Here is a 23,918-nt window from a genome sequence, read left to right as displayed (position 1 = left end):
CACATGGCCTGTGGGCAGGGTGCCCAAAAGCAACAGACTGCTGTCCAGGGGAGCACTGCCACAGTCCTTAGGCATGGGAGTTCCATCCCCTCCCATTCCCACCTCCCTTGCAGCAGCAGTTGCACAAGCCAAGTTAGAGAGTTCCTGGCTGAAAATTAACTGAGCAAAACTTTTTTTTTAGATATAATTACTTGTTTCCAGCTTAATGACTTCCCTGCTCCACCTTGTCATGCTGTTTAAGCCAATCAAATCAACACTGATGCAGTCCTACCTACTCTTCTCCCCACTCAGCAGTGCATTCCTGCACCTCCCTTGCTCCAGTGCCTGCCCAGCCCCACCACACGCACAAGCTGAGCATCCCAACTGCAGAATGCTCAACGCTTTTGTGGGGTTTTCTTTGTTCAGCTCAGCTTGCCTTGGCATCAGCAGGAACACATGTTGTGGGCAAGGCCACTGTGCATCTTGGAGAGCAGCCAGAGCTGCCCCAGCAGCCTGAACACCACCTGCAGCCACATCCACCCCATTCCCATCCCACCCAGGGGGTGTGGCAGCACAGGTCCTCCTGGGACAGTTTCTTGCAGGTTCCAGGAACCATCAGAGTCACAGCAAACTGCTGCTCCAGAGCTCAGGCAGGATCCCACACACAGCTCCTTGAGGGACATGTAAACACTCACCTGTTACCTTACGAAAAACCAGCAGCACTTGGGCACCATCACAGCGGCCCATGATCCTGAATCCATATTTAAACAGCCACTTTAAACCAGCTATAGCAGAAGCAACTGCCCTTCCTCCACTGGAGATGCTACATCACCACAAGCTCACAGGGAATCACAGATGCCAGGGTGCAAAACCAACTCTCAGCCTTGGAAGATACAGGTGATTCAGAGGAACGACTCAAATATGAAAAAATGGGTCAAGTGGAAATACAGTGGGCAACACTGAGGGTTGTAACTGCACTACAAGAACAAGGGTGGTCCTTATTAAATCATAACTGCTTTGTCATATCATGCCAAGTTTTTAAGCCATGCATTTAATTCATAAGGTCTGGGATTCTGGTCTTCGAAAAACAAATAATGCTACCTTGACAAGGCCCAAAAGTTATCCAATCCTCCACACAGGGGAAACTACAAGGAGCCAATTTCACCTTTTTACTCCAAATTTACTAAACTCTTCAGTTTAACCATCAGTTCTCTGCCCAAACAAGCATCCACAGTCTCAGCACAGTCCATATCAGGAGGACAGAACACAGAATATAGTAAATAACTGTGACAAACATTATTTCACAACAGTGCCTGTACTTCTGTCACAGAGAGAGCAACCCTTCCCTTTTCCTGGCCCAAAACAGAGTAAACTGCTTCTTCAATATTACTGTCCTGTATTTAATTTAAAAACCCCAAACAAACCAGCACTGTGTCCCCTCCGCCTAGTAAGGCCTAAAACGTTTTTCAAGCAGAGACTATTTTTCAGTGGTCTAGCTTTAAAGGTGAAACTCAAAGGGTTTGCTGAGGCCTTTCCGCAAAAAACAAACATCCACCGTTTTTGCAAGGCTGCTCAACCATCAACAAGTGCCGGTGGGAACCAACACGACCCTCTGCAGCACTGTAAATTTCCATCGGAACGGAACGGAACGAAACTGAACCGCAAGTTCGCACTGAACTGATTTTACTTCAACGTTTGTCTTGAGGAAAGCGCCGAGCGGAGGCGGAGGGCCGGGGCAGAGCCGTGGTGCCGCAGCCCCGGCCCGGCCGCCCCGCGGGGCTCCTTGCGGGCTCGGGCCGCCCTCGGCGCGCTTGACTCCGGCCGGGCCCCCCGGGGATGCTGCTGCAGCCGAGGCCTGCACCGGGCAACCGGAGCGCCCGCAAAACCGTCCGCTCCCCGTCGGGAGAGGCCAGAGCCGCGTCCAGCCCGGCCTTTGTCCCGGCGGCCGGGGCCGAGCTCGGGGCCGAGCTCCGGGCAGGCCCCGCGCCCCGGCAGGCAGGGCTAGGGCCGCGCTTCCTCCCGCCGAGCGCGCCGGGCGAGGCCGGGCCGCCAAAGGGGCAAGGCCCGGAGCGGGGCCGGGCCGAGCCGGGGCCGGGGCTTCCCGCGGGCAGCGCCGCTCCGCAGCCGCGGCCCAGCGCCAGCCCGCAGCGCCCAGGGGTCCCCACGGCCCGGGCAGGGCGAGACCCGCGGCGGCTCCGGCCCGGCCCGGCTAGGCCCGGCGCTGCCCGGGCCGGCGGTGCTTACCCTGCATGCTGCTGCTGCTGCCGGCGGCGCCCGGGCCAGGCCCGCTCCCGCTCCCACTCCCCCCGGAGCCACCGCTGGGGCTGGGAGTCGCCATTGTGCGCGGAGCGGGAGCAGCGGCGGCGGCGCTGCGCAGGGCCCTCCCCAGCAGGGCAGGACACACGGCCCCGCCGCCCGTCCGCCCCCGGCTGGGGCCGCGAAACCCCTCCCCGCCGAGGCCCCGCGCCTGCGGCACCGCTGCGGCGGGGCGGGGGGGGCGCTGCTTCCCGCAGGGACACGGGGCATCCCCGGGCGGTCCTGCTGCTCCGCTGCTGCTCCATCGGGCCGGGGGGCATCGCCCGCAGCCCGCCGGGGGACCCCGCACCGCGCTCGGCTCCGCCGGCCCCTCCGCCGGCAGCGCCCGGACATCTGCGGTCCTGCCTCACATCCCCTCGGGGGCTGTCCCGAGCGGCTTTATCGCATTGCTCATCTTCACCCTGGGGTTAGGGCTTCTCCCACACAGGCAGCCCCTTGTAAACTTTTCCCGACTCCCTGGATACCGCAGGGCACAGCTCTTTGCCATGTTTTCCCGGACACCCAGGGCATCATCAGCCTCTTCCTCCCACCATTAGTCTCCCCCTCTTTTTCCTTCTTCTCTAGGGCACTGCTGCTCATGCCAGTACATGGTTTCTGACCATTCCTCTCAACTCCAGCAAACCCACACTCCTAGTCAAAGGTGCAGCACATACTGTGAATTAGAGCAGTGAAATTTTTGCCCCAGAACTGCGGGCCCTCTCCAGCCTGTTGCATGACACAGGGAAGTCCCTTCACCTACAGGAGGCCTTGTGTCCTCGTCTTTGTAGTAGGAATAATACTGACCCTCTTTATGGATGGAGATGGGCTGAGGAAAGAGCTGGATGTCCCACGTATTGGAAGCAGGAGGAGTCTTTCTCTGCTGCTCCAGGTCACCATGAAGGTGATAATACAGCCCTGAACACACACTGGAAGTGCCTCCAGGAACTGCAAACCATCACCCTTTGTACAAGGGCACTGGGGGAGGAGGTTGGGGCATGAGCTGCCTGTCCATCTTGCCTTCATTTTTATTTCTTTCTCTCTCAGTTCAGCTCATACTGATTCCTCTTGCCTCACGATAAGAAAATGATTTTTCTTTCCTCATATGTTTTGAACTTAGGAAAACATCTTCTTCAATCCTAGAGTCTTCTGGTTTCCCTGCTCAGTTGTGGGAGGCTCAGGGAGATGGGCTGGAATAGTCCCTGGGGCACAGAGGAAGCCCAGCCTTCTGTCCAAACCCTGCTCTGCAGGGAATAACTCACACTGCTCAGCTCACCTTTGCCAGGAAGTGGGAGAAGAGGTCAAAACAAATCCTGCCCATGTCCCTGTTTCTGCTCCCAACTCCTGATAGTTCAGCAGATTCACCTCCCTCCCTGCCAAGGATGCAGCTTTCCTTTGCCTTGGGGAACACTGTAACCCCTCTCACACAAGTCAAAATCCCAGTAACCTCTTTGCTGGGTTTGAACTTAGGCTGCTGCTTTTCACTGTCCCATCTTGGCCTCTACCCTCTTTGGGGACATTGCTCACTTTCCTAAAGCTGCTTCCAGTCTGGCTCCACCACCACTTTGGTTAGGAATGAGAGTCACTTGTGCCCAGAGCTTCAAGAAGGAACAATCCTTCCTGGGTGTGGTTGGTATGAGCACCATGGGTGGAAACCATCAGTGCTAGCACCTGGAAGAGCCTGTAACAAGGCCCAGGGACACACCAGGTGAAGATGTGCCTTTATTCTCTCCTCCCATATTCCCTTAGGAGACATCTCATTGCCTAGCACCAGCAGAATCCCAACCCTGTACCTTCACCTACACAACAGTGGGGAGCACCAGGGATGGCTGCTCTGTGAGAGAACTGCAGCATTACATGGTGGAGGGGCAGTGGCCTCCACAGCCAGAGCTGAGCCAAGTGAGGAGTGCTGTCCCACGGCAGTGACCATGCTCAGTCTGGGCTTCAGACAAGTCTTCTGTAATGGGCATAGGTGAGGTTTGAATTCCCAGGTCACGGTCTGCCTCACAGCCCCAGGACACGGCTGTACACAGCAGCAATACAGCTGTAATGTAGCTTAGGTGGGAACCAAAGTAAAAGCTTTGGCTAAAAACAGCCGCCAGGTGAAGAGTGGTTTATACATATACATATATACATATGACTTCTTCCATTTTTTTTTTCAAAATGATCCAAAGCCACCTGATGGTGATTAAACCATTTGCTCTTACAAGCAAACTGGTCTTAAATGTTGAGAGTTAAACTTCTTTGGGGGAGGCAGGGGGTGCAGTAAACTTCTTTGGGGGAGGCAGGGAGTGCAGTTTGAGTCCTGACACACAAAAAAACATTCCCTTCCCTAGTTCCACGTCTTTCCTTTCTCTTCCCTGTTTTGATTAAGCCTTCTCTTTTGCATTAACCCCTGAGGGCAGGCCCAGGGTTGGCACCTTGGCTTTGATGCAGAAACCCAGTGCCTAGCGGCAAACACTGGCACAAGGTGACTTCCACTTCTGCTGTGTGCCACCTACATGTGGTTTGCTTACAAGTAGCTAAAGTCATACTTTTCCCTCACTGCAAATCTGGGAGGACCAACAATACCTGTTTTGACATGTTTGTGAAACCTTTCCTTAAAGACCTCCAGTGATGGGGATTGTGCCATTCCCTAGCAATCTGTTCTGGCACACAACCTGACATCATTCAAAAGCCTAACTTCAGGGGTTCTTTTTATTATTTCAAATCCTTTATATCCTGCCCTGTTCACTATGGCCATAGCCTTCTTCAAAATGACTCCTTGGGCACTTGGTGATGTGCAACAATGAACTGCAATGTTTCCCTTTTTGCCCTTGCCTCAGCTTTCTCTTCTACATATTACATCAATTCATTTCCTTCAGCATTTCTTCCTGTTTTCTATGCCTCCCAGCATCCTGACTGACCTCCTTTGATGTTTTCTCTGTCCATCTGCATTTTTTAAGTACAGCATTCCTAGCTAGGCATACTGCCTCAGCTTGCCTTGGAGGCTAAAGCTCACACCCTCCAGGATGGCATTTGCCTTTTCCATTGCTGGTGTTCAGTTTGCTCTCCATTACACTCATTACACTGTGGACTTTTTTTTTTTTTTTTTTTTTTTTTTGGGGGGGTGAGGGGGAGGAGTGGTTTTTGTTTGTTTGTTTGTTTTTATTGTTGTTGTGGTTTTGTTTTGTGGGGTTTTTGTTTGGTTTTGTGTTTGTTTGCTTATTTTTTGGTTTGCTTTGGGTTTTTTTGGAAAACTGCATCTACCCAGTTCCCTCACCTGAACCTGTGTTGCTCACTACTCATAAAAGTAATGCTAGAAGTTGTACTTGTTGAATATTGCCCTGTAGATTGGAGGCTATTTCTCCATCTAGTGCTGAATCCTGTTGTCTTAGCTGTCCTCAACAGCCTGGAGTAATTAGCAGGTTTAACAAGGCAGTCATGGATGTTAATAATCCAGGCTGTTAACTGAAGTAATTAAAAAGATCTGGCATCAGAACAGACCACTGCAAAAATCCTCTGAATATGTCCTTCCACTTTGGCAAACACTGATAATTAGCACTTGAGGTACAATGATCTCACCAGTTTTACACTCACCATGCCCTTATATATCTTCTTAAGAAGGCACCAGGCCAGCCAATGGTAAAAACCTTCCTGAAGTCAACATATGTGACATCTGTTACTTATCACTTTATTCCTAAAACATTGTGCCACACCAGGACATGAGAGTGTTAGTCAGCATTTTTTTCCTGATGTGCCCTTCTCTCCACAACCAGGACATCATCATCCACCCCCTTATTCTGTACCATTTACATCATAACTGAATCTTATACTTTCCAACTATATTATATACATATATTTTCATGTAACTCTACATGACCACAGCTATTATTTCAGTAGTCACTGACCATCCCCACCAAGATGTCTGTGGGGTTCAGTTAGTCCATGACTGGTGTGTCTGGAGCAGTCCATATTCATTATCTATGACATAGAGTGGCATTATCATTCAACAACCAGTATTACATATGAAATTCAACATTACAGACTCTTCTCACCCAAAAATCAAATCCCCTTGAGGTACGTATCATTCTTCCCTGTCCCTCTGCATTACTCACCTGGTACACCCAGGTCCTTGAGCAAAAACAGTCCCAGGGATGGGTTTGCCTTTGCTTCAGAAATGTGTCCTCTGAAGTTGGTCAATCAGGGAACACAGGGCTGCTCCCATTCTCAGGAAGGTGGGCACCATCCCTCCCTGCTCCTGGCACCTGGCCCACCAGTCAAGGCAATTAAACCCAGAGCCCTTTTGGCAATATCAACTGTGCAAACATGTTGCATCTCCAGATGTCCCTATTGGAATTGCAGTCAGGGTTCTGTGGCCAGGAACACACCAAAGGCCACGAACCCTTCACCTGCCTGCTCAGAGCCTTTTAATCACTTTTGATCCATCTAAACCAATCTATGACCATTCATGACACAAGGATGTGGGCCATTATGAGATGGGTCACTGTGATGGTGACTGTGGCTGTGTTGTAATGACATCTCTGGTATAGGCCCTTGAGAAATGTCCTGGCTCTCAATATCACAGCTGGGCTGCAGGGCCCATCCCTGCTGCCTCTGTTCTTTACAGGTGGAGTTGCCACAGTGGAGGTAAACTCAGACTGCTATGGGGTGAGTAGTAGATCCAGAGAGCCATAAGGAGGGAAGATGTTTTGCCTAACACTGAGGAACAAGTAGCTCAAGTTCTACTCAAGGATACAAAAGGTTCTCGGCCTCCCTCTCATGGGAGAAGTCAGTATTGCCTTCTGCCGACAGTCTCCTGTGTCCCTGCAGAGGGTGGTTGGAGGAAGTGCTCGGGATGGTTGGTAAAGCTTTAAAGTGAACAGCCTCGACCTTTTCTTTGCAATAAGCACACTCAGCACTGAAAGACCTTTTTATTTCTAAGGCACGTTACAGCCTGATTGCTTTTGAATTCCATTTATCTCATCTGGCCAGAGCACAATGCTAACATGTAGGTTGTGGGTTTGATCCCCACACAGGCCATCCACTCAAGAGTTGGACTCTGCGATCCTCATGGGTCCTTTCCAGCTCAGAGTATTATGTGATCCTGTGAATTAGAGGAGTAAAGAATGCCACAGTTGGTAAACAAATCTCTCCTTTCGACCCTATGCTCAGGAGAGACAGAGGGGCCTTTTGCCTTCCCATGCTCTTTCGTCTCTGACCTTTGGTCACTCACAGGATTGCCAAACCTTCCATGCCATGCCTCCCAAGTGCCATTAGAAGCTGCTTTCTGCCAGCCCAGCCTTCCCTTCCCCTCAGCAGAGTCCTGTCCCACATCATGCAGGGCCCTGGGTGTGTCTGTCGAGCTGTTTCTCTGCTTCCTTCCCAGTCTCTATCAGATCCTCCCATCTGCTCTCTCTCCCCTCCTGACTGTGCTGCCCATGAGATGTCAAGGAACAGCCCAGCTGTGACAGAAACTAGGTGGGCTGTGCGAATTTGCACAATAACTTGTGATCAGACAAATTAAAGAGCTAAAGACTTCATTACAGGTTAATTTTCATTTTGAAGATCAGTTTGTATGGTGCAGTGACTCATAATTTTGTTTCCTGCACAAAGAAGAACTGGTGTGCCTGAAAAGCTTGGCTGCTTTTATTTTCCTATCATATTATGCTCATAATTATTATGCTAATGAAAGACATGCTTTTTTTTACATTTTTCTTACACTTTTTATCACCATTGTTGCTTTTTAATCCTTGGCATTTCCATTTGCTAGCCCAAAATTACTTCCCCTCTGTTAAAAAATACATTCAAGAGCCTATCCTTGACCTGGAAACAAGGCATGAAGGTGATTCATTACTAGAGCTCTGCTTCTTTTGAGGTGAGGGGTAGGGACTCTCACAAAGACAATTCTTGCTTCTCTGTGGCTTTATTTGCAGTAATTTCATCTCTTGAAACGTGCTCAAAGAAAAAGACTCAGTTAAAAATAAACTGAGAATTAATTCTTTCCACAAATGTGAACACATTCACATGTCCTCCACATAACAATTCAGCAAGACTTGATTTTTTGGGTGCTGAGGGAACTGTACGATGCTCATACTGAAATCCGTGGGAGACATGATCTCACAGAGGCTCAGTTTTGGTAAATATCACATTTCTAAAGGACCCACTTTCAGTTCATCACTTATTATCACTTTTCATCTTAAATGACCAGCGAACAATAGCACAATGCTATTTTTCTGAGCAACATCCTTTCGGTTCTCCAAACTACATAAAATGACTGAATCTCTTAAACACAAAACTAATTTTGATCTATTACAAAAATCACAGGACGTTTTAGGTTGGAAGCAGCCTTAGAACTCATCTCATTTAGCGCCCTGCCATGTGCAGGGACACCTTCCACTGTCCCAGGCTGCTCCAAGCCCCAATGTCCAACCTGACCTTGGACATTTCCAGGGATCCAGGGGCAGCCACAGCTTCTCTGGGCACCCTGTGCCAGGGCCTGACCACCCTCAGGGCAATATCGCCGTGCTCACCGTCCCGTCCCGGGCGGCCTCGGGGTCAGGATCGGGGTCAGAATCGGGATCAGCGCTGGGAAACGGGATCAGGATCGGGGCAGGAGATCGCCCGCGTCTCCCCACTCTGTCCCGTCCCTCCCTCCGTCCCGTCCCTCCGCCCCGTCCCATCCTTCTGTCCCGTCCCGTCCCTCCGTCCCGTCCCTCCGTCCCGCCTCCCGGCCGGCCCCGGCCATGGCGGCGCGGCTGTGGCGGCTCTGCAATCTCCTCATGGCCGCCTTCTTCGGGCTGGCGGCCGCCGTGCAGGTGAGGCCGGGGCTCCCCTCCCGTCCCCTCCGCTCCCGCCCCGCGGAGCGCGGCCCCGGCCGGGCCAGCCCCTGCGGGCTCTCAGTGCGCGCCTCCCGCTGCAGGTGAACGACCCCGACGCGGGGCTGTGGATGGTGAGTACGGGCCGCCCTTCCCTTTTCCTCCTCGGCTCCTCCTGCCCCGGAGGTCCCGGCGGCACTGGCCCCCCTCCGCTTGCGCCCGTCCGGTCCGGGGCCGCCGGAGGAACGTCCCGGCTTCCAGCTGAGGAGCGGGCAGGCGCCGGGAAGACAATGCCTCTACTGCAGCGACGGCTGGAATCCGACCGTGCTTCCAGGAGCTGCCTTGTTTCACCCCAGATCTTCACTTGCCCCTGCGGAGCATCGCTGTGCAGAGCACCCCGAGCTGCTCCCGCTCCTCCTGCCCGGCCCTGTGCTTGCCTTGAGTCCCCCGCGGGAGCTGCTTCCTGCCGGGCCTCCCCGGGAAACGCGGAGCGAGCCTCGCTCCTGTGCCGTGCTGCTCCGGCACCGAGCGGCCCCTGGGCCCGGGACTGCGCTGGGAGCTGGGGCAGAGGGGACTCTGTGTGAGTGTGTGTGTGACAGGAGCTGCGGGCAGAGGGGACAGTGTGTGTGTGTGTGTGTGACAGGAGCTGCTGGCAGAGGGGACAGTGTGTGTGTGTGTGAGACAGGAGCTGTGGGCAGAGGGGACAGTGTGTGTGTGTGTGAGTGTGTGTGTGACAGGAGCTGCGGGCAGAGGGGACAGTGTGTGTGTGACAGGAGCTGCTGGCAGAGGGGACAGTGTGTGTGTGTGTGAGACAGGAGCTGTGGGCAGAGGGGACAGTGTGTGTGTGTGTGAGTGTGTGTGTGACAGGAGCTGCGGGCAGAGGGGACATTGTGTGTGTGTGTGTGTGACAGGAGCTGCTGGCAGAGGGGACAGTGTGTGTGTGCTGCTGGCTGGGCAGGGGCTGCACCTGCGTGCCCTGGGAGCACCTCTGGCAGTGGCACCAAAGGGGGCAAATCGCCCCAGAGCCGGTGGAGGGTTTGGGGAGCCCAGGGCCGACAGGACCCTGTCCCATCAGTGCTCTCCCTGGAGGATCAGTATTCAGGGAAGGGGCTCTGTGGTGGTTGGTCATGCAGCCAATATTCTGTAACCCAGGAGCAGAGGAACAAGGGCTGGCTGTGGGCTGATGGCCTGGGATTCTGGGTGGTGATGGTGAAGATGAGCACTAGCAGTGCTAGGGCATGCCAGAGGATGAGGGACTGGGATCTGCTCTGTGCCTCTGACAAACTGCTGCAAAAGGGAGAAGTGTTGCTGTGGCTGGACAGTTCTGCTTCCTGACCTTGCTAAGTTTTGCTACCGAGTAGATTTATATGTCATTAACAGGTTGTCTACTTAGTGCCAGCTGCCCTGACACTGCTTGTCAGCATCAACCCTTCAATAACAGGTATGATACTGGTGTGCAAAACAGTCTCTTCTCAAATTTTGCCCTCAAAAGGTGGTTGTTTTGCGTTGTTATTTTTTTAATTGAACCACAGATTGAAATCAGGCTGTGTGGAAACACATCCTACTACCTTCTGAGGGCAAAAAGCTGCAGGACCTACTTCTACAGAAGGTGATCATTGCTTTAGTGTTGGTGGCTGGGCACACTGCAGGTGAGGAGAGGAGCCCAGCAGAAAGCTCAGCTGCTGGGATGGAGCAGAAGTTTGGGAGCATGCTCTGAACCTGGCTCTGTGTTGACCTTAGCACTCTAATTCACTTTGTTTCCTTGTAAATCTGTGGTTTTGTTTATCTACCTCGTGCAAGAGCATTTGAGCTTTGCACAGTTCCGTGGAAGTGCTAAAAGTCTTGTTCAGTGCCACGTATTGCAGCTGCCCCACAGAGCAATGGGCAGCAATAGGAACATTCCAAAGCTGTGTTTCCAAGGGTGTTTACTGTGGGGGCTAATGGCAGTTCAGAGGATCATTCAGATCAGGTTTGTTTCAGGTCTTCAGAACATAGTTAAGATTTTTGTATTTTAATTCAGGGAAAATGATTTAAAATAAGGCCATTTTATATACAAAAAGTGACTGTATCTCTTCTGGATGAATACTTACACTGAATAAATTAAAATCACACTCAAAAAAGAAAACCTTCAGGACTGCATGGTATTGTCACAAATGACACCATTGCAGTCTCTTGGGATTCTGGATACCTTAAGCATATAAAGTGGCAGCATTCCTAAGTTCAGAACTCATGAGAGTTGGTTGCTTGTGGTTTTGAATATTTCAGGGAGGTTTACTGTGTAATAGATGGCATAATGGCATTTGACTGGTCAAGAGAATCTGCGTGTTAAACTCATAGCTAGGGTTTTCCTTGTGCCAAGATTGTGGAAAATAAAGATTATAATAGCATAGCTTTTGTAAAACTGCAGGTTTATGTAAATTCACCAAAGGGTCTGTAGAAGAACCAGATGGGTTTATTCATGCTTCATGATAGTGGCTGACAGTCTATTTTTTTTCCCCAGACAACGGTGTTTGGAGGAGCCTCTGTGACCTTCATTCTGCTGGCTGTGTTGTTGGGACCATTGCGTTGGCTTGCTCTTTGTTTGCTTACGCTCAAGGAAACATTTTTCATGAAGAGGAAGGCAGGTAAGCAGTGGGTTTTATTTGTCCCCACCCAAATCCAGCTCACCAAGTCATCTCCTCCTGGTGTTGCCTTCCAAAACTTTATTTCCTGGGCTGTTGCAGTGAGTGCTGTTGGTCCAGAGGAATCAGACCAAAGAGGAGGGACCATAATGCTCCAAACCAGTGACTCCTCAGACACAGGGAATTGAACAGTCATTGCTTCCCTGATTGTGGAGATCTAATTCCAAGTTAGATCTACTTGTCTGGCCTTGACCAGGGCACAAGCACAGTGAAACAGCTTTGTGCTCTTTTCATGGAGCTGTACAAGTGGTAATCAATGTTTTAAAAACTCTTGAAGCAATACCAAATGCATATTTATCTGGCATGGGCTGCTGAGTCCTCCAAGGGATTGAGGATGAGGGAGAATTTCTCACCTGGACATTCAAAAGTTGCCTAAAAAGTAGGTGCTTGCCAAAGTACTGAGGTGAAGCCCTGGCAGCTAGTTCTGCACCTAATCACAGTCTGGAAAACTGGGATGTTGCTCTGTTTCAATGAGAGAAATGTGCCTGCTTTGCCTAAGTTAATTAGAGAAGTGTGCTGTGGAATATAAATCCAGCAGTAGAACAAAATGTGGGCACAGGAAAATTTCTGCAGCTGTTTAGCTGTCATGTCGATTGGTAGATTTGTGGTGTGAAGCAAAGTTACTCTTTGTAAATATCTTTATAATCATAATCCTAGTAAAATATGTAACTTCTCCAAAGAAGCAGACACAACAGTTTTGGAGGCAAAATTTGTATTGTTTGTATTATTTTCAGATCTGTTTTTTGTTTGGCTTTTTAGAGAGTTGTTTGGTCTGGTGATTATTACAATATGGATGAGTCTTTGTCGCAGTTCAGCAAAGTAAGCTTTATTTTCTCTTTCTTATAATCCATTCCAATGTTCACATTTAGTGACTAGCTCCTTGAAAACACACAGTTGATTTTGGCAGCTTGTTTTCTTGTTTCATGTCACCCTCTGAACCTTCCAGATGCCCAGCTGGTGCTACAGCCTGGAAGATCTTGCACAGATAAAAGTTGGGGCAGCAGGGAATGTAAAGCTACATGAAGCACTTTTTCTGGCCTCCTGCCATAATAGGGGCAATTTCCCTTTGCTTAGGGTGTTTTTTTTTAAATTCCAGCTAGTTTCTAGCCTAATTTTACAGAAAATTCTTTGTGCCTCTCCAGTAAAAGACTCTGGTTATGCATCCATAGGAGCCCCACTGAAGTGGCCAAAAGCTCTCTGCTGTCTTTCCAGCTGCTGGCAAATACAAATATGTGGTACCTGTAGCAGTGTCCAAGAAGGCCAAAGACATCTTGGCCTGTCCCAGCCATGGTGTGGTCAGCAGGAAGAGGACAGTGCCTATCCCCTGTGCTGGCACTGCTGAGGAACCTCCAGTCCTGGGGTCAGGTTTGGGCACCTCACTCCAAAAACAATTTGGAGGGACTGGAGTGTGTCCAGGGAAGGGAACAGAGTTGGGGAAGGGTGTGGAGCACCAGGAGTCACCAAGGGAGCTGGAGTGGCTCAGTCTGGAGAAAAGAAGAATCGAAGGGACCTTTTCACTCTCTACAACTCCCTGACAGGAGAGTGCAGCCAGGTGGGGGTCAGGTTCTGCTCCCAGAGAGCAAGGGACAGGACCAGAGGAAACAGCCTCAAGCTGTGCCAGGAGAGGTAGAGATTAGATCCTAGGGAAAATTCCTTCAACAAAAGAGTGGTCAAGCATTGGTACAGGCTGCCCAGGGAGGTGGTGGAGTCACCCACCATTCCTGGAAGTGTTCGAAAAAAAAAAAAAAAAAGACTGGGTATGGCAGTGCACCATAGTGGGCATGGTGGTATGCAGTGCAAGGTTGGACTTGATGATTGTGGAGGTCTTTTTCAACCTTCAGTGATTTGAAGGAGCTTTGTTGGATTTTTTCTGTTATAGGAGTCCCCTGGGAGGAGTTCGCTTGATTGCTGCAGTTGTTGTTGCCCTCTTCCCCTTTGTTTCGTGGCTGTACATTTATGTGAACAAAGACATGCGAGAGTCTTGGCCAACACACTGCAAAACAGTGCTTTAATTGGGTGGCAGAAAAGTCTACAGTGACTATGCTGACCTTACTTGCCTTTGTTTTTGGTGCTTAACAAAAGGTGTCAGTTTGACAGGACCCAAGAGTACCTGGCTGCTTCCAGCAGTGCCAGTTGAGATTTGGTAAAATGTTGAGGAACACTGTCAAATGTGTGTGGGAATTTTTCTATGGAAATTGTTCACCTTGCTGCTTTTACATTTTTCAAGCACCATTGCTCTAATGTCTGTCCTGATGGTATATTCAAGATATCATTGCATCCCTGGATCACTCTCCAATCACCTCATAATTTGGGAAGTCTACTGTTCTGTAAAATAAGGGACAAGTAAAGCAAATACTATTTTAATAAATGACTATTTACAGCCATAGAACTTTCAAAAATGTGCCTGGATAATCCATTTTAGACTTCCTGGAAAATTGAGCAGTGTGTATTTCTGCCCTGTGCTAAAATCATATGTATAATATATCTGAAAAATTATTTTTGCTATTAAGTGAAAGTCACTGTTTTACAGAGTAATAAACACTATTTTTTTTTAAAGAAAACTCAATGAAAGCCTCTGTATCTTTTTATTTTCTGGGAGATGCATATTCAAGCCTGTCACCAGCAGATGTGAGCACTGTCACAACTCCGCTGCTCACCTAATTTTTCCTGAAAAGCAGGACCCATGCAGCAGCCATGCAGCAGCAAGCATGTTCCACTGTTCATCCTGGAGAAGGAAGCACAGATGGATACACTGGACTCAGGAGCTGGCTGGGACAGAGCCAGGACAGCTCCAGGTGTAACACACAATACCTTTATTTAGATGGGTGTCAGAGCTCACACTCAGCACTGCTGCAGGTGATCCCAGCTGTGTAGACGCAGCCTGGGTATCTGCAGCATTCCGTGGTGTAGCACAGATGGTCTCCAGTCTCCTTAGGCTCAGCTTTTTCTGAGGATTACTTTAGTCTTTTAAAGCAATGTTGGAAGACTGAATTAGGCTACAGGCTGGATACATTCTGCCAGACATGACACCTTACTGTAATGTTCACAGAAAATTAATAAATAGAGATGTGGCTGGGCAGGTACAGCTCTGCATGCTTTAATGCTCACTGACAGAACAGCAGTGGAGGTTTTTCTGAACAATATTCATTACATGGTTTGCATCTTTTTCACAGCAGTAATCCAGTCAACATTCTGCATTCAAGTATATTTATTTCAATTACTGACCTTCTGTATTCTCAAAAAAAAAAAAAAAAAAAAAAAAAAAAAAAAGGTGCTTTCTTACAGAAACATAATTTCTAAAACTCTGTATCCAAGAGAAAAATGCCTCAGCTAAAGCAATAAGGATCAGCCAAGCATAGCTTTCTAAAAGCAAACAGCTGAATCTCCTACATTTTTGCCCAAGTCCTTCCCGAAGAAGAGCAATCTGTATTTCCCTGGTGTTTCAGAAATGCATAACTCTGTCAGGAATCCTGCCCCATCCCTTTAGTACCATTTTATCTTCATAGACATGGACAGTTCCAAAGGCGTTGCTGTCGGGTGGCATCTCAATCAGCCCCTCCAGGGTGAGGTGATGGACTCCGTGGGAGTCCAGGCAGTAGGCGCCGTCGTGCAGGTGCCCAGCCAGGACACAGACCACGCTGCGGTGCGCGTGAATGACCGACAGCGCAGCCTCGTAATTCCAGGCCAGGCAAACCCCGTTGGAAGCGCCCGGGTGGAGGGGCACGTGAGCTGCGGTGCAGAGGGAAAGAAATAAAGGGAGTTGAAGTGGGACAAATCTGCCTCGTTGCTGGGAAGTTCAGCCATCCAGCTGAGTATAGGAAGTTCACCCTCAGAGTGAGGCATGGTTGGTGTACCTCACCAGACCACCTGCATGTTTTCCATTGCTAACATACATGGGCTAGCTGACTTTTGACTTTGTTTTTTTTACGCCATGTATTTCCATGGGAGTATACACCCCCCATCAAATATCAGGGTTGGAAATGGATTAGCTTTAAGGGCCCTTCCAACACAAACCATTCTGATTGTCTATTTATCCCCCTCCATATCCACCTACCCGAAACTATAACTTTTTCTTGGTTTTCATCAGAGAACTTGAGGACTTCATTGAACCAGTCCAGTTGGGCTTGGCTAAATCCTCCATTAAATGCTACAAAATGAGGTTCTTTGAGCCCTGCAATGAAGAAGAAGGTTAGGCACAAATGCATACACCTCCCATAGCCCCTCTATTTGCCTTATGTAAATCTGCTGATGGTTTTACTCTCAGAACCTTTGTTGAATTTCTTGGATCAAAACTTCAGCCCCCTTGTACAAAGAAGAAGATTTTTCGTTAGTGTTTTCGGGAGTTTTGATCACACTACGCAAACAGGGTTTCCACTGCTGGGTGTCCCCCTAGCATGGGATGGGGCGGGCACAACTCGGTGCTCTGCAACACAGCATCTGCTTCCCCAACAGCTGCTGTCCCGGTACTGCAGGGCACAGAGGCACCGCACAGCCCCGGGTGTACAGGAGAGCATCTCCTGTGCTCGCCTGGAGCCGCACTGACGGCAGGGAGGCGGCGGAGGTGGGCAGCAATGGGGCACATTGCTCGAACCCCCGGCACCCCGCTGTCAGCACCGGGAGCTCCGGACAGCGAAGGCTCGGCCGCCCGCGCCCCTGCCCCGCCGGAGGTACCTTCAGGGCTGTTGAGGTCATCGTTGGAGTTCTTCTCCCGCAGCAGCCGCAGGGACTCCTGGTAGCGGGGGCTGCCGGGCTCCGTGCCCAGGGTGCTCAGGTCGTAGGTGTCGAGCACGACGAGGCGGAGGCGCGGGGCCGGGCTGCAGTGATAAGCGTGGCACTCTCTGTCCGGGGGCCCGTCCGAGCCCCCCGCGGGCCGGCTGTACAGCCCGGTGTGCACCAGCCGGGCCCGGCTGAAGTTGTAGAGCTCGTGGTTGCCCCATGCGTGGTGTACCGGCACCGAGAGCTGCCCCAGCACCTCCAGCACCTTCTGCAAGGCGCTCTCGGCCTCGCCGCGCCGAGCGTTCTGCCCGTCGATGCTATCGCCCAGCTGCAGCACGAAGTCTATCGGCGGGCTCTCGCCGGCCCACGCCCGCACCGCCTCCCGCAGCAAGCGCAGGCTGTTCCGGTAGTAGCGCCGCCGGCAGCCGCCGAAGTCGTGGCCGTCCTCCGCGTCCGCGAACTGGATGTCAGCCACCACCCCGAAGGCGAGGCGCGGCGCCGCCTGCATGGCGGCCTCGGGCGGGCCGGAAAGGGCGGGCCGGGCGGCGGGAACATGGCGGGGGTGGCGGCGCTGTGGCGGCTGCGAGGTTGTGTGGGGCTATGGCCGCTGCCGGGCCCGGCCCTGAGGGGCTGGGCTCTGCCGCCCGCTCCCCGCAGCCGACTGCTATCGCAGCTGCCGCCGGGCCGCGGGCCGCGGGCGGGCGCGCAGAGGCGGGTGAGTGACTGAGGGGAGGAAGGGAGGGAAGGGAGCTGCTGGCCCGGCCGCTCCCGTGCCCTGAGCACTCACCGAACCCCTTGTATCCCTCAGCTCTTGTCGTGGCGGTCGCTGGCGGCCACCGTGGTGCTGGGCGGGGGACTGCTGGCCGGCATGAAGGTGATGAAGCGGCGCAAGGAGGAGAGTGAGTGCGGGCTGCGGGAAGAGCGCCGGGCGTGGCGCGGTTCGTGCTCGGATGAAGCGTTTTTCGTGGTTAGGTGATGCCGGTTTTTGCGTTCAGATGTATTTTAGCTGCTTGGGCATCGTCACTGTATGGCAGCTTTGCCCACAGGGTCACTTGGTGTCTGTGTTTACGGAAGTGCCGCAGAAAATTTTCGAAAATTAAAATCAGTTCAAGGTTCAGCGTTTTAAAGCTCCTGGGTTGGAATAGTTGTGTTTGGCCCCACGCTCTGCCAGCCCGTGCAGAGCAGACACGGAGCTGGTTGTGGTGGGCTCCTTGGGTTCCTGCCCTGCAGCCCGTGAGCTTTGCCCTCTCCTTCAGGAACTGCCCGCACGTTTCCTTTTCATGGATTTACTATTGGAAACTGAGGTATTGCAGCTTTTAGCATATGTTCAGTTTTCAACGGATGCTGGTATCACTGTTTCACAGCAGGCCAGATATCTGTCTTTATTTTTCCCCTTTTTAAGCAAAAGTGCAGCCTGGTAACAATGAAAGATAATGTCATATTTCAAAGGAATTTAGTGATATATTTAATTTTGTCCAAAAGGAACCCTTTCTGGAAGGCACGTTGGGTTTCTGTGTGACAGGTGTTGGTGGATCTTGACATGACTCTGAGCAGTGGCTGCTCCCAAGGGTTGCCTGGGAATCACTGTGCACTGTGCCATGGGTGTGTCTGATTCCCACTTGTGTTTTGTAGAGCTGGAGAAGGAACGAAACCGAGGCATTGGGAAGCCCCTGCTGGGAGGGCCCTTCTCGTTGGTGAGCCATGAGGGACAGCCCAGGACCAACAAGGACTACATTGGCCAGTGGGTGCTGATCTACTTTGGCTTCACTCACTGCCCTGACATCTGTCCTGATGAGCTGGAGAAAATGATTGCCGTGGTAGATGAAATTGGTATGGGAACTCAGTTGGTGTAGGAATCCGTAACAGGGATTTTTGAGTAGGTTAAGTTTACTCTGATAAAATACCACAGATGGTGATAATTGGCAATATTTTTTAAAAAAATGCTGCTGGCTATTATTCAGTAATTGAATTAATTGCTAAGGGGTACGTAGAGCAATCCCTAGTGTCACTAGGGTCTGATGTGACAGCACTGATCTTTCCACAGCAGGAGACTTGGCAATAAAAAGCTAGTGGCAGGTTACAGAAAATATAGTGCATTGTATTTTTGCCAAGAAGTGACTGTGAGGTATGTGAGGAATTTTTTTCCCTCTATTTTGTTCATCTCTATGAAATTTCTTCTGAAGGAGAGTGGCTGTGCTGTGCAATGGAGGGAGGAGGAAGGCTCTGAGTTAGCTGTGTTTTCTTAGCCTGCAGACCCTGAAGAATTACTGAGCAGGGTTAATAGTAACCCAATGTGGGAGAGATCAGACCAAAATGAAGGCTTTGGCTGGAACATGAAGGAAAGAGCCTGGATTGTGTTTTTATGTTTCCTCCTGCTCCACCATCCCAGCGTGTCATGACCTTTCCTTGTGTCAGCCAGTGCTCCAACACATGCATTACACCACAGCATCTTCTGCAGCAGAGCCAGTCTGTAATCCCTGCTGAGCAGGGTAGGGCCTCTGGCTGGGAGGCTGGAAATTCCCAGCACAGACAACAGAGCATTGCATCTCATGGCATTTGCTTCCTTCACAAATTATAATAAATAACTAAACCTGCCCCAAATGGTCTTTTTTTAGTCACTTGGGGTGGGCTTGCATTGATGTTACATGGCTGTGAGCATGTTTGAAGGAAGATGAGAAGTGATACCTGGTTTTCTAAAATCAATAATCGTTGTTAATGTTACAGATGGAATTCCATCTTTGCCTAATCTGACTCCACTCTTCATCACCATCGATCCTGAGAGGGACAACCAAGAAGCCATTGCCAGATATGTTAAAGGTATTTCTGCTTTCCTCCTCTATGCCTCATGGCACACAGTATAGGGCACTGAAAAGGAGCCTCTTGAAGGGATTCTTTACACTGAAATCTGTAAATGTCTTCTTTCTGCCTAGAATTTTCTCCAAAGCTGGTGGGATTGACTGGCAGCAAGGCACAGATTGACCAAGTGGCTAAAGCATACCGTGTGTACTACAGCGAAGGGCCCAAGGATGAGGACAATGATTACATAGTAAGTAAAAGGAGCCTTTGCTTACTGAAAGACTGTGGGTAAGAGCAGCATGTACATTTTAAAACCAGCTATTGGATCTTTACTGAAGTCCCATGTGCAGTGGTATGTTAAGCTGTCAGAACCACAATGCCTTCCTACAAGCTCAGAACCTTACCAAAGTGTGTTCTAAACAATCCCAGAAATACAGACAGTAGCACAGGAACTAGCCAGCCTAGCAATAGTCGAATTTCTTTCTGATCTGTAACATATTTGACTGGCTTTTTTCCTGTGTTCTCCAAAGTTGCTGTGATTTCTCATTTCTAATGCAGCTGAACTCAGAGCACAGCTGTATTTCAGTTCTGAGCAATCATCGTTCCAGCGCTAGAACTCTGTCTCTTTGTTGAGAAAGATGTTGTCACGGTTAGTTGCAGACAGCACTTGCAGCGTCATTTAAATAAACCTGCAGTGGAGTCAATTTTGCTATAAATCCGATTGGAATTCCGGGATATGCATGGGTGAGGCTGCTCCAGTGCGCCGGCAGGGGGCGCTCCAGTCCCGCATGTTCTTCTATCCCACTGCTGGTCCCGATCCCGCATTTCCCTGTATCCCACTGCTGGTCCCCGTCCCGCATTTCCCTGTATCCCACTGCTGGTCTCAATCCCGATCCCGCATTTCCCTGTATCCCACTGCTGGTCTCAATCCCGATCCCGCATTTCCCTGTATCCCACTGCTCGTCCCCATCCCGCATTTCTCTTATCCCACTGCTGGTCCCAATCCCGATCCCACGTTTCCCTGTATCCCACTGCTAATCCCGATCCTGCATTTCCCTGTATCCCACTGCTGGCTGCAATCCCTCATTTCCCTTCCGAGCTGGTGTTCTGTGATTCTGTAATCTCTCTTCCCAAGGCACACTGTGCTCTCTTGCAGGTGGATCACACAATAATTATGTACCTTCTCGGCCCTGATGGTGACTTTGTGGACTACTATGGCCAGAATAAGAGGAGCGGTGAGATTTCAGCTTCTATTGCTGCACACATGAGAAAACACAGATCCTAAAACAAGTTCTTCAGAAATTGCTGTGAATGTCACCTGTGGGTTTGGCTGTGATTGGACATTGGAGTTAAAGCAGAAGCACACAAATGTAACATCCTGTCAAGTAGGTCTCCTTTCTTCCTAATAAGAAAGGCACTCATGTTTCTGCAAATTCCCATTACCAAAAATCTCTACAGAGCCTTCCCCATGGATATCATTTCCAACAAGATCTTGGGTACAGAATGAAATTTGGGACTTCTCTGAAACATTTTTGGGAGCAAAGGATGGAAAGCACTTTTCCCTTGGGAAGAATGTGTGTGTTGCTGGTAAAAAAAAAAAAAAAAAAAAAAAAAAAGGACAACAGTCACTGCTGGAGAATCACTTGATGCAAAGCCATGGGGCCATGGCGTTCTCAGAGGAGCTCTGCCCTCTGATTTCTCTGCACTGTTTTGCCTTCTGGGAGAGGCAGTTGCACTATGAGAAGCAGGGGAGCCTTCAGAATGCTTCTTTATCTAGGTTAAGAAGGTGAAGAGCACTGAAAGCACCAGCAGCTTCCACTCATGGGACCAGCCCTGTAGCGTGCCTGATCATTTCGTCTGCAGAAATGAAGTTTATTTTTCTGGTGATTTTTTCCAGGTGAACACTGTTCACTTATAAGGAGAAGAGAATTGGGTTGAATTTTTTTTTTCTTTTGATGCAAATGATGGTGTGTGTAGTTGCTTTGCTTGTGCTGTGCTGAGCAAGGAGGTGGGGTGGGTGGAGGGGGGCTGTGTCCATGCACAGGACTGGCAATCAGATACATTTTATGCAATGCAGAATTTGAAAATAAAGATTGATTTGTATAGGCAATATATATTTTTATTTCCTTAGGTTTAACTAGAATATTGTCAGAACTTTGTATACTGGTCAACCTGCATATTCTTGCTCTGCTTTCCTTCATTTTAGAAAGCAGTACTTATTTCTAGTCATGCACATCAGGAGCTGAATGTGCCTTTTTAAGCTGAGCCTCAGAGAATGGCCCACAGGAGACAAACCGGGACAGTTTTTGGTGTAAGTTCCAGAGAGTCTTAGGCTGGTGTTCCTGCAGGTAGCACTGTTTTTTTCCTGAGTTGGGGGGGGGTTGGAAGAGAGGTTGTTCCTGTCCAGGAGAAGGTGCATAGCCTGTGGAAAATTTCTGTCTTTCCAAAATTGTGAAAAGCAATAATCTTTACCTGCTTCAGAGCAGTGACATCTCTCATGCATTTTTACATATATTGGATACCTGCTCTGTTCCATGGGTTTCACCTTCAGATGTGTATTTATTTGATCCCTTGTGATTTGTTTGTGTTTGTGGAGTCCTCAGGGACCATCTCTGCCCCATCTCTTACATCCTGTGGCTGTGCTCTGCACAGCAGCCTGTGTCCTTCTCAAGGTCTCTGCTGTCACATCAGATCTGTATTTTAAATACTGCAGCAGTATATTAGGGCCAAATACCTTTTCTGCACAGAGGACAGTCTGGAACATCATGATTGTATGAAGCAATGGTAAGTAAAAATAAAATCAGTTAGAAACAACTGCTCAGAAGAAAGAATTGGTGTTACAGCTGAGCCAAGTTAAAGCAGAATTTGGACAAGGCAAACCTCTGTCCTGAGGCTTTGCAAAATCAGCACACGAGCTGCAGCCTGGGAAGAGTCACTTGTTACACTGATTTCTCTAAAGCTCTTTTGCAGCTGACTCGTACTACAGAGACAAATACAGGATTCCTGTCTTCTCACAAATGTTTTGGCAGCAATGTCGTGTCCTTTACCTTGTTTTTCTGTGCCCTGAAAGGCAGAACCAGCTGACCCAGGAAGCTTATGGCAGACTGGGGGGAGTGTGGCAAAGGCCCAAAAGGATTTCAGATGGACTGACATGTCCCTTGCCTCATGGCAGCCAGAGCAACTGATGTCCTGCTTTTTTCAGCCTCCCAATTTGACTATGCCCATCACTTTTTCCTTGGCTTTTCCAGGAGGGAGACTTTCTTTGCAAGTGAGGAATTTTATTTTTGTTGTGCTTGGTTGTTCTTTGGCGGTTGTGTTTTTTTTTTTTTTTTTTTTTTTTTTTTTTTTTTTTTTTTTTTTTTTTTGTTTTGTTTTGTTTTGTTTATTTGGAGTTTTGCTTGTTTATTAAAAACCTGAAAATGTTGTTTAGGCAACTGTTAGGATTTCCCTGCCCTGTTCAGTGACAGCAGGGAGCACAGATTTGTTCCCGGTGTGTTTAGGAGGCCCAAGGCTTGTGCTGAGTGCTCACTGGGAGAAGGCAGAGCTGGTCAGGAAGGAGAAGGGAATGTGCTGGAGGTGCTTGGAGACACTTTGTCAGCAGATACTCGGTATTTTTCCAGTCCAGTATTAGAAGAAGCAAACTCCCTCTGTACTCATCATACCCAAATTCCCTGTATCCCCAAGTGCAGTGCCCAGCCCACAAGGAGGGAGCTCAGCTCTGCCTGGGAAGGTTTGTGACAGGGCTTCTCTCTTGAGGCTGTGCTGGGTGCTGGTGTGCAGGCTGCCCAGGTGGGTTTCCTCTCTGGAAACTTTACCAGGTGACAGGTTTCATTTGGGGACCAGATTTGTTGGAGTCTAGTGCTGTGCAAGGTGAACCTGTGTTCCCCAAGGCCAGCAGGGACCCCTGGGACCCCCACAGACAGGGGGAGGGCAGAGTACAGTCCTGGCAGACGCCAGTCTGCAGAGCTCTTCTGTGTATGCCCACAGCACTCCCAGCCCTGGCCAATTTGTCCTGGAAAATAGTGGAAAACAGTGTCTCCTCTGAGGGGCTGACATCCATAACCCCAACTGAAGAGCTGCTGCCATCCCAGGCTGGGGACCAGTGACAAGATGTCTGAGGAATGAGGACTGGCTCCATTTGTCTACCCAAGGAAGGCAACACATTCCTCATGTGCTGCTTGCATAGCCCATGGAGGAGCTTAACTACGAGGAATAGTTGAGCCACATGGGTTAAGCTTGGCTGTTTTAAGAATGTTCTCAGCACCAGCATGGGCAGAATCAGGGCCTGAAGAGGGGCAGAGACTGTGACCTTAAACAACCACAGAAGCCCTATGTTGCATTTTCAGTCCAGATCATGGAAAGGCTCAGATAAGAGGGACTCTCAGGAGGTCTGTGGTCCAACCTCCTGCTGTAGTCACCCACAGCCACTTTATCCTTGTTCACAGCCTCAGGAAGAAAGCAAGTCTTCCTTGTCTCCAGCTTGGGTCAAGGCCATGTGTGGTTGGAGATGCTGTTGCTCTTTCTCCCCTTCTCTGGTGCCTTTGAAGATATCTATATTTTCTGAGCCTTTTCTCACTTGATCAGATTTGCATGGTCCTAGCACTGACTTGGCATTCTGAAGATGTGCTCCCATCAGCCCACAGCCAGGATCTGGGGT

At 49.9% G+C, this 23,918-nt stretch overlaps 4 protein-coding genes across 6 annotated transcripts in view; 2 read left to right on the top strand and 2 right to left on the bottom strand.

Moving 5' to 3' along the window:
* MAP2K4 (mitogen-activated protein kinase kinase 4) overlaps positions 1-2,352 on the bottom strand; it is a 65,926-nt gene extending 63,574 nt beyond the window's left edge. Inside the window, exon 1 of one of the 2 annotated variants that reach the window (XM_083874490.1) lies at positions 2,224-2,352. In XM_083874490.1, the coding sequence (XP_083730616.1) occupies positions 2,224-2,317 (94 nt within the window). In that variant the 5' untranslated portion in view covers positions 2,318-2,352. The remainder of the gene's footprint in view (positions 1-2,223) is intronic. The other variant, XM_083874491.1, reaches the window with a different exon arrangement.
* A 6,617-nt stretch (positions 2,353-8,969) lies between these two features.
* TMEM220 (transmembrane protein 220) lies at positions 8,970-13,763 on the top strand. The gene is made up of 6 exons (XM_083874674.1): positions 8,970-9,068; positions 9,173-9,202; positions 10,449-10,509; positions 11,569-11,692; positions 12,509-12,568; positions 13,629-13,763. Exons 1-6 carry the CDS (start codon positions 8,997-8,999, stop codon positions 13,759-13,761), a joined length of 480 nt encoding a protein of 159 aa, XP_083730800.1. The 5' UTR covers positions 8,970-8,996; the 3' UTR covers positions 13,762-13,763.
* Positions 13,764-14,360: 597 nt separating this feature from the next.
* ADPRM (ADP-ribose/CDP-alcohol diphosphatase, manganese dependent) lies at positions 14,361-16,978 on the bottom strand (the record flags this gene model as incomplete). Of its 2 annotated transcripts, XM_083874672.1 has the most annotated exons (4): positions 16,421-16,978; positions 15,804-15,920; positions 15,240-15,478; positions 14,361-14,474 (listed from the first exon to the last, which is right to left on the bottom strand). In XM_083874672.1, the coding sequence occupies exons 1-4, from the start codon at positions 16,971-16,973 to the stop codon at positions 14,403-14,405; spliced, it is 981 nt and encodes a 326-aa protein (XP_083730798.1). In that variant the 5' UTR covers positions 16,974-16,978. The 2 variants fall into 2 exon arrangements, with proteins under 2 accessions (XP_083730798.1, XP_083730799.1); XM_083874673.1 differs by lacking the exon at positions 14,361-14,474 and having other exon boundaries at positions 15,192-15,478.
* Positions 16,979-17,261: 283 nt separating this feature from the next.
* SCO1 (synthesis of cytochrome C oxidase 1) lies at positions 17,262-21,443 on the top strand. The gene is made up of 5 exons (XM_083874346.1): positions 17,262-17,364; positions 18,098-18,295; positions 19,190-19,282; positions 19,396-19,511; positions 20,418-21,443. Exons 1-5 carry the CDS (start codon positions 17,334-17,336, stop codon positions 20,544-20,546), a joined length of 567 nt encoding a protein of 188 aa, XP_083730472.1. The 5' UTR covers positions 17,262-17,333; the 3' UTR covers positions 20,547-21,443.
* Positions 21,444-23,918: the final 2,475 nt, after the last annotated feature.

The sequence above is a fragment of the Zosterops lateralis genome, assembly GCF_965231275.1.
Source record: "Zosterops lateralis genome assembly, chromosome: 18".
Lineage (NCBI taxonomy): Eukaryota > Metazoa > Chordata > Aves > Passeriformes > Zosteropidae > Zosterops > Zosterops lateralis.
This window is presented reverse-complemented; position numbering and strand designations above follow the sequence as displayed.